This window comes from Choloepus didactylus, chromosome 25 (assembly GCF_015220235.1).
Source record: "Choloepus didactylus isolate mChoDid1 chromosome 25, mChoDid1.pri, whole genome shotgun sequence".
NCBI lineage: Eukaryota > Metazoa > Chordata > Mammalia > Pilosa > Megalonychidae > Choloepus > Choloepus didactylus.
In genome coordinates, this window is record NC_051331.1 from 5,889,214 (window position 1) to 5,900,923 (window position 11,710).

At 57.2% G+C, this 11,710-nt stretch overlaps 1 protein-coding gene across 1 annotated transcript; it reads right to left on the reverse strand.

The window, feature by feature from the left end:
- S1PR2 (sphingosine-1-phosphate receptor 2) lies at window positions 1–7,080 on the reverse strand. Its single transcript, XM_037818301.1, has 2 exons — window positions 6,910–7,080; window positions 1–2,395 (listed from the first exon to the last, which is right to left on the reverse strand). Exon 2 carries the CDS (start codon window positions 2,351–2,353, stop codon window positions 1,295–1,297), a length of 1,059 nt encoding a protein of 352 aa, XP_037674229.1. The 5' UTR covers window positions 2,354–2,395; window positions 6,910–7,080; the 3' UTR covers window positions 1–1,294.
- Between the last annotated feature and the right edge of the window lie 4,630 nt (window positions 7,081–11,710).

Below are 11,710 nucleotides of genomic sequence, written 5' to 3' on the forward strand. Positions count from 1 at the left end.
AGAAATTGAACCGTTTATTGGCCCAGAGATCTGGGTCTCAGGCATGGAGGCGGGGGGGGGGGGGCATCTGGGGTGTGCTGTATAAGGGGAGACAAGCCCCCCGCTGGCTCCTTATCCCTCAAAGCCCCTCCCAGCCTTTGCACCTCTGGGGAGATTTCTAAGAGGTCCACACAGGGCAGGACACCCCCCACCCCCAACCCACACACACACACACTTTGGCAGCTTCAACAAAGACATAAGGAGACAGAAAAACATCCATCCTGGGGCAAAAGTTGGGGGGAAATGGGTCGTGGACATTTCAAACACACACACACAGACACACATAAATATACATTTGTACCGCAACGTCCCTTCCATCCATCCACAGGACTTAGCAAAAGCCTTCTGGGGCAGTTTAGGGGAGAGAGACCCCAAGGAAATGTCTTTGGCTACCCCCCAACCTTTTGCTCCATTCAAAGTCTCCCTGCCCCAGGAGACTTTGGCTGTGGCTGGAGAGATAAGAGTGACTTGGGGGTGCGTTGTTTGTTGTTTTTTTTGGGGGGGGTGGGTGGGTGTTCTGTGCAAACATCTCCCCCAGGACTTTCTCAAGTTCCCCCCGTAGGTGATTCCTCGGTGCGCCCCAATAGTGCAATTAGCCAATGAGGTCTGAGAATGGGGCTCGGCCTCCCCCAGCCCCACCTCCACCCCCACCCAGTGGTTTCCTGGCATCTCAGGGAGGGGGTGAGAGGAAAAGGAAGAAAGGAGCCAAAGTGGCAGCTGGGGACATTTAGGGAAGCTGTGGATTTGAGCCCAGGAACCATAAGCCAGGGCGGGTCCTGGGGGGGTGGGGGGTCAGGAAGGAGAAGGCGGCTCAGCCCCTGGGGACACTGTTTCCAGGAAAGTGGCCTGAGGTTTCCCGGAGAGGGTGGCAGGAGGGGGTAAGATCAGAGAAGGGGAGGCTGGCACAGGGTGGAGGGACAGACAGACGGTGAAAATGTTGAAACTCTGTACCGTTTAGCAAACTTCTGCTCAGGGCTCCCACCTGCCATCACCCGGGCCCCTCCCGGGGACACCCACCCCCCACTCTGAGCCTCCCCGTGATCTAGCCGTCAAGGGGTCACGTCAGGCATTGCCTTGTCCTCCCTGTTGCCACTCTGCCAACACACGTCGGTGCCAAAAGTCATCCCACATGGGAAACAGGTCCAATATCACCCCGATTTGCAGGGTGGGGGCATCTCTCTGGGTGTCCCCTTGTCTCTGTGCGAGGTTACCCTCCACCGGGGCCTGATTGCCAGCCCCCTTCCGTGCACCCCACTCAGACCACCGTGTTGCCCTCCAGATATGAGGGTGACGTGGGCATGTGCGTGGCCCTCTCCAGCGAGCTGGAGCTGCGGAGGGGCAGGAGGTGGTGGCCGGGGGTCCCGCCCCGTCTCCCCTGCACCCCGGCCGCCCGTCTCCAGAACAGCAGCGGCCTCAGCACCTCCCGCCGCAGGTCCCGGCTGCGCCACGTGTAGATGATGGGGTTGAGCAGCGAGTTGAGGGTGGCGAAGGCAAAGAAGTAGTGGGCTTTGTAGAGCACCGGGCAGGCCCGGACGGGACAGGCATAATCCAGGAGCAGGATGGAGAAAGCGGGGAGCCAGCAGACGATGAAGACGCCCAGGACGATGGTGACCGTCTTGAGCAGGGCCAGCGTCTGCGGGCCGGCCACATCGGCGTGGCTCAAGCGGACTACGCGGTAGATGCGGACGTACAGGGCCACGATGGCCAGCAGGATGCCGGAGAAGACGGTCACCACGCAGAGCACGTAGGCCTTGGCGTAGAGCGGCAGGACGGTGGAGCAGGCATGCAGGCGGCCCAGGCAGTTCCAGCCGAGGACGGGCAGGCCGCCGAGGGCCAGCGAGATGAGCCACGAGGCCGCGATCAGCAGCAGCATGCGGCAGCTCTTGTCGCTGCCGTAGGGCTTGACCTTGGCGATGGCCACGCGCCGCTCGATGGCGATGGCCAGGAGGCTGAAGACGGAGGCGGACAGCGTGATGAAGGCGGAGCCCTCGCGGGCGAACCACTGCAAGGGGGTCAAGCCCAGCGTGACGCGGCCCGAGAGCAAGGTGTTGGCGATGAAGGCCACGCCGGCCAGCAGGTCCGAGGCGGCCAGGTTGCCCAGGAACAGGTACATGGCCGAGTGGAACTTGCTGTTGCGGACGACTGCAACGAGCACCAGCAGGTTCTCCACGATGACGGTGCAGCAGAGGAGGACGATGAGGGTCGAGGCCACCTGGCGGGAGGGCGTCTCCTCGATGGTCAGCGTCTCCTTGGTGTAATTGTAGTGTTCCCGGACCTTGGTGGGGCTCAGGTAGTCCGAGTAAAGGCTGCCCATTGTGGGGCTCAGCAGCCGGCTGGGGCCATGGGGCTCTCAGAGCTGCAGCGAAGGAGGGGAGATGGACAGACAGACAGAGAAACGGACAAATGGGTCAGCGCCACGGCGGTGGTCCGGATCCCAGCTCCAGCCCTCTTTGCCAAGTGGCTCCATCAGGACAGAATGATCATTATCCCCACTTGACAGGTGACATCCCCCAGAGATGTCAAGTCACCTGCCTAAGGTCTCAAAGCTAGTAAGTGGCAGAGCCAGAGAGGCAGGCTCTGCAGCCTCCATAACCCTCAGACTACACTGTCTTTCAAAGGAAAAGAAGCACAGGTCCTTCTAGAAGCTTGCCATGAAACACGAAGCGTGCTTCCAGAAGGTTCACCCCGCCACCTGAGAGCAAGCCTTGGGCAGGGCCAGGGGGGCTTGTCCCTTATCCCCAGCAAACCCCAGAGCCTCTAGGCTTGTGCCACCTTCTATGCCAAGCAGATGCCAGCCGCTGATATCACCATCCCCTACTAATTACCACTCACTGCTTGGGATTTCAGGCCTTGGGTGATCCCAAGATAAGGTCTTAGGAAGACAGCCGGACGTCCCTGAGGTTTGAACACCCCGGAGGTCACGCTGTCTTCAAGGACATAGACCCTGGAGGTAATCCAGGGTTCATCTCCGCTCCTCCACCTCCAACAGGGATGCCCCCAATCCAACCTTTGGGGAGGGGATGCTGACGCAGCCAGCCAGGCGGGATTGCCTGTTCCCATCAGCGCCAGCCAGCTCTGCCCTGGGACAGACGTCCTGGGAGAGTGGGCAGGGAGCTGGTACCCACCCCACCCCCTCCTCCCTAGCCAGGATGAAATCCAGATGTGAGGCCCCTGGAACAAGCCGGGGGGTGGCCGCGCCCCCCAGTCACATCCGGTGCGGGAGGGCTGGGAGGGGGGCGAGGGCCTGGGAGGGAGCGCAGGGGACCCGCTGGGAGGTCCTGGCTGGGAAGATGGGGCAGCTGCTGCTGAAGTCATGTGAGCCCTGAGGGGGCGTGCAGCCCCTCGGGGAAGGGGGCCGGCATTTGTTTCCATGAAAGCCTGAGTCACCCCCTTCTCCCAGAAAACGGAGCCGTGGGGGGAGGGGGCCGGAGCGGCAGGCGCGGGCAGAGAGGCGAGGCCTTGCCCCCAGCTTAGGGGTAGGGTGGGAAGTCTCCCAGGAGCCGCTACAGGGTCTGCCTTTCACGAGGGGACCCAGGAGGAACCTTCACCCTTTAGCTAATTGGGGGAGTGGGGGTGCAGGATGAGGGCGGGGGCGGGAAGGGTTCTTTCCAACGTGCGCACCAGCGGCGCCATTCCAGAAAAGGCTGGTTAGGCCGGTTCCCAGTGAGCCTGCGAGTGACAGGGGGCTTCCGGGGTCGCCCAGCCATCTCAGCCCCCCGGCCATCCCTTCTTGGAGGGGCGTCTGCATCTCCTCCCCCAACACAGACAGCTGCTCTCCGTCCCCCCTCCCCCGGCGGAGGGACATCCGTCCTAGTTTGGAAACAGAGAAGGGTTTGTGCACGTCCCCAGGGACAGCCGCACCGCCCAGATCGCCACACAGAGGGCCCTTGTTCCCCCGGCGGACGGGGCCCCCGGCGCCCCGATGCCCTCTACCCGCCGCCGCCGGCCGGGAGCTGATTCTGGCCAGGCGGTGACTTCAGCCGACCCGCCGTCGGGGCCGGAAACAGTCCGCGCCCTGATTGGCTCGTTTTCAATCCCAGGGCACGGAGCGACCCGCCTATTGGCCCGAACTTGCCATCCGCGGCATCTGATTGGCCCAGTTGGGGGCGCTCTACCGCTGGAACTGCGGCGGGTGGTTCCCAGGCGGCCCGGGCTCGGAGTTCAGCCTGTGTGACCGTCTCTGGGGACCGTTTGAGCCGCAGCCTGACCGCTGGGTCACCCCGACCAGCCGCCCCCGGGCTGGCCTGGCCTGCTGGGCCCTAATAGAGCATTAAGGTCCCTGTCGCCGGCCTGGGAACCACAGTCGCTGGTGGGCGAGAAGCCCAGGGCGTGTACCCCGTCCCAGGGCTCACATGGGGGCCGCCACCCTTCTCCAATCTGGCGGCCGAGAGAAAGATTTACGGTCGTTTTCTGACGCATTAAGAAATGGGTTCAGCCCTCGCACCCCAGAGACTAACCAAAAAAATCTGTCTTCTTCTCTGGGGGGACGGGGATAGACAGGGGGCACCGCGTTCCCACTTTCTGCAGCCCCAGGAGGCTGTCAAGGCGTCTGCAAGGGGAAGGGCAGCTCTCTCAACCAGAAAAAGGGGAAACTGAGGCCCGCGCTGCCTCCCGTGTCTCATCCTTCCCATTAGGGCTCACTGGAGGAAAACATAAAGCGGTCGCGGTTCCCAGAAAGAGGAAGCAGTGGCGGAGGCTGGGGCTTACAGGAATTACCCCCAGGCGAATAGAGCTCTTGCCTGCTTCCCCTCCCGGAGGGTCCGGCTCCTAGGCCTGCCCCCTGACCCCCTTCAGAGCTGGCCTGACACCCTCCCGGAGGTTCAGGAAGAGGCCGCCGGGCTCAGAATGGGAGATGGAACGGCTAGGAGGCCTGAAATGGAGAGGGACAAGTGACAAGGTTGGGAGGGAAAGGAAAGGGCTACAGGACTGTCTGGTAGAAGATTAGACAAGAGGAAGGCGGGAGGAAGCGTCGGTGGCCTCCAGCCTCCCCTCCCCCACCCCAGCCAGCCCCCAGTTCCAGACAGACAGGCCCTGCGGTTGCTTTTCCCCGGGGTACCCACTGACCCCCATATCCCCGGTCCTAGGGAAGTCCCCACCCTCTCTTTTGGTTTCCCGCCTTGCTGCCACCCCCCCCCATATGCTATTCTCTACGCAGCAGCCAGGGGGAGCTTTGTAACATAAATCCAGTATGTCACTACCCAGTTCCAAATCCCTCCATGGCTCCCCGCAGCCCCAGTGCTTGGCCCCTCCCCACCTAGTCTTCTCCCACTCCTCCCCCTCCCCTCCCTGCTACTCCAACCACACTCCTACGTGCCAGACGCATCCCTACTTCAGAGCCCCTCAATCTTCGGGTTTCTGTTTAGATGTCACTTTCTCGGGGTGTGGGGCTCCCCTGACCACGGGTCTAGAGGGGCGGCCTTCCTCCAGCCTTCTGCTAGCACAGCAACTTGCTCTATTATCTCCACAGCCCTTGCCACTATCTGATGTTATTATGGTCTTTCTTGTTTTCCGTCTGGCTGCCTCAGTAGAATAGGAGGCCAGCAACCAAGGCCGTCGCCGGCGCTTAAAAGGATGCGAGGCACGCGGAAGGTGCTCAGAAAATGTGTGGAATGAATGAATGAGTGGAAGGATGAATGGATGAATGAAGGAGGCGAGGCCCCAGTGGGCCCCCGGGGGAGGGGAGGCCCCCAGCACAGCCCAGGCCCATAGCCACAGCAGAGGAGTTCGGAAGTGCGTCTCTAACTCCTTCCTAACTCTTGCAGCACCCCCCAGCAGGCGAAGCCGGGCGCGTCTCCATGGAGACGGCAGCAGGCCCCGCCCCCGGCCCGGGCCGCACTCTCGGCCTCCTTATCTGGCCGAGGAATGTGCGGTATCCACACTCGCTGGCCCTAAGGCCGCGGTGCCTCTCTCCCGTGACGGCCACACGCGCGGGCTCCCCACGCCTCCGAGTGGGGGCTGGGGGTGGGGGAGCCCTCTCCATCGGGGACCCCGCCACGAGATTCCTGGAGGGCTGGGGAGAGGGACAGCCGAGCTGCAGCTGCCCCGCGAGCGCCGCGCCCGCGTCTCGCCACGCTGGAGGCCGTGGGCTCAGCGCGTGGCTCCAGGAGCGTCTGACACGGGCAGAGAAGGGGAAGGGGTGGAAATCCCCGGCTGAGTCAGCCCGGGCAGAAACGTGAGAGGGGGCGAGGTCCAGACGCTCTGTCGGGCCCGGAACCACGCGGGATCCGTGACACGCGCGCCCGTACCCAAACCTCATCCCCGGGTCTGGGGGAAAAGAGGAGGCGCCGGAGCCAAGCAGTCACGCTTTCGCTGCCTCGCCTTCCAGAGGAAAGCCACGCCCTCGCAGGAGGGACTGGAGGAGGCAGACAATGTGGGGAAACTGAGGCCGAGAAACCGACGTGCCGGCGGCGGGTGGGCGCCTTGCTCTCCCCGCGGGTCCCGCCCCTGGGTATCGCGGCTCCGCAGCGCGCAGCCTCTTTCGCCCTTGCCCGGCTCGGGGTCAGCCAGGAGGGGCGCTCTACGCCCCCCCAACACACCCCAACCCCCGGTCCCCGGGCGCACTGTCCTCCCTCTCAGCGTCTCCGGCCGAAAGTACTCGGATTCCGCCTTCTCCTCGGCGCCAACTTCCTGCCGCTAGGGAAGGCGGGGAGCGCAGTCCGGGGGGTTGCGGCCGACAGAGTGGGCGCAGCCTGGAGCGGTGGAGAGGGCGCGCGCGGACCACCCTCTGGGTGCAGCAGGAGCACGGGCAGCATGTGTGCGCCCTGGTGCACCCGGACCCCTGGCCGGGTCCCCCAGCTCGGATCCCGCGACCTCCTCCGAGGCCCGGGGCCCGCCCTTTCTGCCTCCCTCCCCCTTGCCACGCGCGCTCACCTGGCTAGGCCGGCCCGGGTCCCTGCCCTGGCCGGAGGCACCTCGGCGTCTGCGTCCCCGGGGCGGCCGCGGCTGGGGCTGAAGCTGCCCGCCGCGCTCGGCTGCGTCCCGGGGTTGGGGACCCGGAGGGGGGCGGGGAGAGCCGCCGCCTCGGCCCCCCGCTCGCCCCGCCCTCCTCTCCTCCCCTTTCCGGCGGCGGCTGCAATGAATTCCAGATGTGGCCGGGCGGCCGGGGCGCGCGCGGGGGCCGGGTGGGGCGGCGCGCGGAGCCCCTTTGTCCGCACCCCCCAACTCCCGCCCTGCCCCTCCCGGCCCGCACCCGTGAGAACCGACTGCGTATGACGTCACGCAGCCCCGTGACGTCATGGCGCGCCTGGCCAGGTTGCCTCAACCTGAAACGACCTGTCTTCAGCTCCAGGTAGACTCTTGGCCCATCCCCGGGTCCCTGGAACTGAAAGAGAACTTTCATTTGTTTGACAAGGAGCCACGACGCACCTTTGTGTCAACGCAGCAAAGAGGCATTAAGTGCCAACCGAGTGGCTGTCCAGCAAATAATCCAAGGTCCTGCTAGGTGTCACGCCCTATCTCAAAGACAGGATTGGTCTGGCTTGACATGCTCGGAGAGTTCAGGCTTTGCCCCCTGGCCCCAAAACTTTTGGGGAAACCCAGCAACTTACCCTGCCTCTGTACAGCCCCAACCCACGCTGGCTGTCGTCAACCGGCAGGCCCAGGCTGCACGTTGCCTTCCAAAGTTGGGGCTCAGTCTTCCACCTGATTCTCTAGTTTCTGCTTCTTGCCCTCATTCAGCTTTTTCTGGTGGCTAAGCCAGGCTGCCGAGAGGAAGCACATCTTCATTTACTGATGCTTGTGTAGTTGTGTGTGTGTGTGAGTGTGTGAAGCCAGTGACTAGGCAACAGGATAGAAAGTCCCTCATTCCTTTTGACAAATGTTTATGGAGCTCTTCTTGGGTGTCATGCTTTGTTCTAGGAGCTGGAGCCCAACAATGGACAAAACGGGAAGAAAAAAAAATTCCTGCCCTGGTGGAACTTAAGTTCAGCTGAGACACAACTTTTAGAGGTTACTAAGGGGTGACTACTACTGTCCACTATGTATTTTAGCCAATAATATAGTTTTAATAATATTGGCTAGACAGTTGTAACAAATGTACACACATCAATGCAAATGTGAGGGGGGTATATGGGAATTCTGTGTTTTCTGTGTGATTTTTCTGTCAACGTACAACCGCTCTAAAAAATAATGTCTACCCCCCTACGTGGGACCCAACTCCCAGGGGTGTAAATCTCCCTGGCAACGCAGAGTATGACTCCTGGGGATGAATGTGGACCCGGCATCGTGGGACTGAGAGTATCTTCTTGACCAAAAGGGGGATGCAAAATGAGACGAAATAGTTTCAGTGGCTGAGAGATTCCAAATGGAGTCGAGAGGTCACTCTGGTGGACACTCTTATGCACTATATAGATAACACCTCTTAGGCTTTAATGTATTGGAATAGCTAGAAGTAAATACCTGAAACCACCAAACTCCAACCCAGCAGTCTGGACTCCTGAAGACAATTATATAATAATGTAGATTACAAGGGGTGACAGTGTGATTGTGAAGACCTTGTGGATCACACCCCCTTTATCTAGTGTCTGGATGAGTGGAGGAATGGGGATAAAAACTAAAGGACAAATGGGGTGGGATGGGGGGATGATTTGGGTGTTCTTTTTTCACTTTTATGTTTTATTCTTGTTCTGGTTCTTTCTGATGTTCAGAGATAGATTGTGGTGATGAACGCATAACTATGTTATCATACTGTGGACAATGGATTGTATATCATGGATGATTGTATGGTGTGTGAATGTATTTCAATAAAACTGAATTTAATAATAAAAAAAATAATGTCTATAAAAAAAAGAGATTCCAGAAATTATGCTATCATTTGTGAAAATGGATATATAATATTCTTCTGTGCTTATTTAAAGAACATATTAAGGAATGTTCTGTGAGTTGGAGCTAACTGGAGAAACAAGATGGACAAACTCCCTGCCCCCATGGAGACGGTGTTGTCTTGTCTGTGCACAGAACATCCAGAGTTTTGCAAAAAGAAACTGATCAGGTTCTGCCTCCTGGGAGAGGAATTGAATGATGTGAGACAGACAGGGGATATGAAGGAGGCCAGTTCCACTCTGTAAACCCTTTCGTTCCCTTTTGACTTTTGAAAAATATGCGTAGCTGTCCTATTCCAACAAGAAATTAAATTAAAACATTTAAGTTGCTTCATCTTGAGACAGGGCAACCAATACAAAGGAGGACGTGTTCCATGCTCTCTTCTGCATGTTCATTATCTTTCAATAAAGAGTATCCAAAAAGCAGAATGATGAAAAAGGAAAATAAAATTGAGCCACTTAGGTCGATCAAAAAATAAAAACATACTACAGAAGAGAGGCTGGGCCTGCTCTTGATTGTGACTGGGAGTTACCCCCAAGAGAGCCTCTTTGTTGCCCAGATGTGGCCTTTCTCTCTCTCTAAGCCCACTGGGCAGTTAAACTCACTGCCCTCCCTGCTGCGTGGAATCTGGCTCCCAGGGGTGTAAATCCCCCTGGCAACGCAGGATATGACTCGCGGGGATGAGCCTGGACCCAGCATTGTGGGACTGAGAACATCTTCTTGACCGAAAGGGGGAAGTGAAATGAAGCAAGGTGAAGTTTCAGTGGCTGGGAGATTTCAGGTGGAGTCTGGAGATCACTCCGGTGGGCACTCTTATGCACAATGTAGACATCCCTTTTTGGGTTTTGGTGTGTTGGAATGGCGGGAGGTAAATAACTGAAACTATCAAACTGCAATGATTGTATAACTATGTAGCTTGCATGGTGTGACAGTGTGATTGTGAAAGCTTTGTGGATCACACTCCCTTTATCTAGTGTATGGATGAATGAGTAGAAAAATGGAGACACAAACTAAATGAAAAATAGTGTGGGATGCTGGAGGGGATGATTTGGGTGTTTTTTTTTACTTTTATTTTTTATTCCTATTTTGATTCTTTCTGGGGTAAGGAAAATGTTCAGGGGTAGATTGGGGTGATGAATGCACGACTATGTGATGGTACTGTGGATGGTTGATTGTACATCATGGATGATTGTATGGTATGTGAATGTATTTCAATAAAACTGAATTTTAAAAATAAATAAAACTTAAAAAAATAATAAAAACAGATTCTTCTTGTAAGCACAGACACAAAACTATATCTAAGGTCTTAATTTGAAAAAAAAACACAGTGTACCCCAGTGGGTATTGCTTGCCTGTATTTCTTAGTTTATTTATAAAAACAGTATAAATACATACACATTTGCCTGTGCACTCATCTCTGCTAGGAGGCACAAAATACCCATCACACCAGTTGCCCTCAAGAGGGCGGTTTGGGGGAGCAGGGGACCAGGTGAGGCGTGGGGGGGGGCTGGGCTTTTCACGATGCACCCTGGGGAGCTGTTTGGAAAGTTTACCTCTCACTACCCATTCAAAAAACATGCAAAGATGTGAAAAATGACAGGTGACATATGACCAGACTTCAAGTTGCAAAATAGTTCCTGTAAGAATAACTAATAATACCAATAATATTAGTAAGAAATAACATTGTTCATAAACACTTCAATGTTCTTACCCACCATGTGGATATTAAGGAACACACGTGCATTGAAAATAAATATATTTAAACTATTTTAGGAAAGAAATTAAGAGTCAACATATGCATGCACTTGGTAAACACAGTTTTCATTTATTGAGCGATTTATTAATTTGCTTGTGATACCTCAATGCCTGCTACCAGAAGGTGAATGTCCAATGGAGGAGACAGAAAAGAAAGCAACTCTGAGACAAGGTAGTGGGGCTTTCACGAGGAAATAAAGAGTCAGAGGGTGACAGGTGGCAACTCCAGACCTGGCCCCTTTTCCTGTGCCAGGCTTCAGGGTCCAATCGGGTCTGACTTTAAGGGTCCTCCCCCATTCAGGGCCACATTTAGGGTCCACTCATGCTCTGGCAGGACCTGGCTACATTCTCTGCCAATTGAGATGCATTGCCTTGACAACCTGAGAAAACCCAGGTGTTTCACCCGCAGAGGACCAGGCACAAAGAAAATTGGGTCCTCTCCTCCCCGGGGAGCTATCGGAGCGGAAATCTCAGGGGGAGGAAGTGCACCCCCCTTCCACGCACACATACACACACACACTTTCGCCTTGGCTGGCTCAGCAGTTTGCAGTCTCCCCAGGGACCGGGGTTGGCGGGGGATGGGGTAGGGGGTAGTATCAAGGCCACAGACATATCCGGCTGTCTGTCAGAGCGACTGTGGGCTCCAGACTCAGGTGATGTCCCCAGGGACACCCAGATACACTGACAGGCAACTTCCACCTCCCTCCTATTTCTGGGGCAACAGAAAGTCACCACTGGGTCAGCTGAGGGAAATTGGAAAACACAAGAGGCCTGAGAACTTCCTGAGGGTCTGGAGGCAGGGGGGGTGGTCAGGAAGAGAGCAGGGCCATGCCTTGGGGAGCCCCCAAGGTGAGGGAACGGTGGAAGAGGAAGGAAACGGAGCTCTCTTCTTGGGGAGCCCCGAGGCAGAGGAAATAGAGAATGGCTTCACTCATTACAGGATCTCTGACATAACAAAGGCTCCAGACTCTGAGCTGGGTGCAGTTCTGCAAATCCTACCCCAGGCGGTGGGTTTTATTATTATCAGCCCATTTTAAGGATCAGGAAACTGAGGCACAGAGCAGCAGTGGGATTTTAACCAGCTCTGCTGGGCCCC

Coding starts and splice junctions, on each gene's coding strand:
- S1PR2 (XM_037818301.1), bottom strand. CDS start 2,353: ATGGGCAGCCTTTACTCGGACTACCTGAGCCCCACCAAGGTCCGGGAA.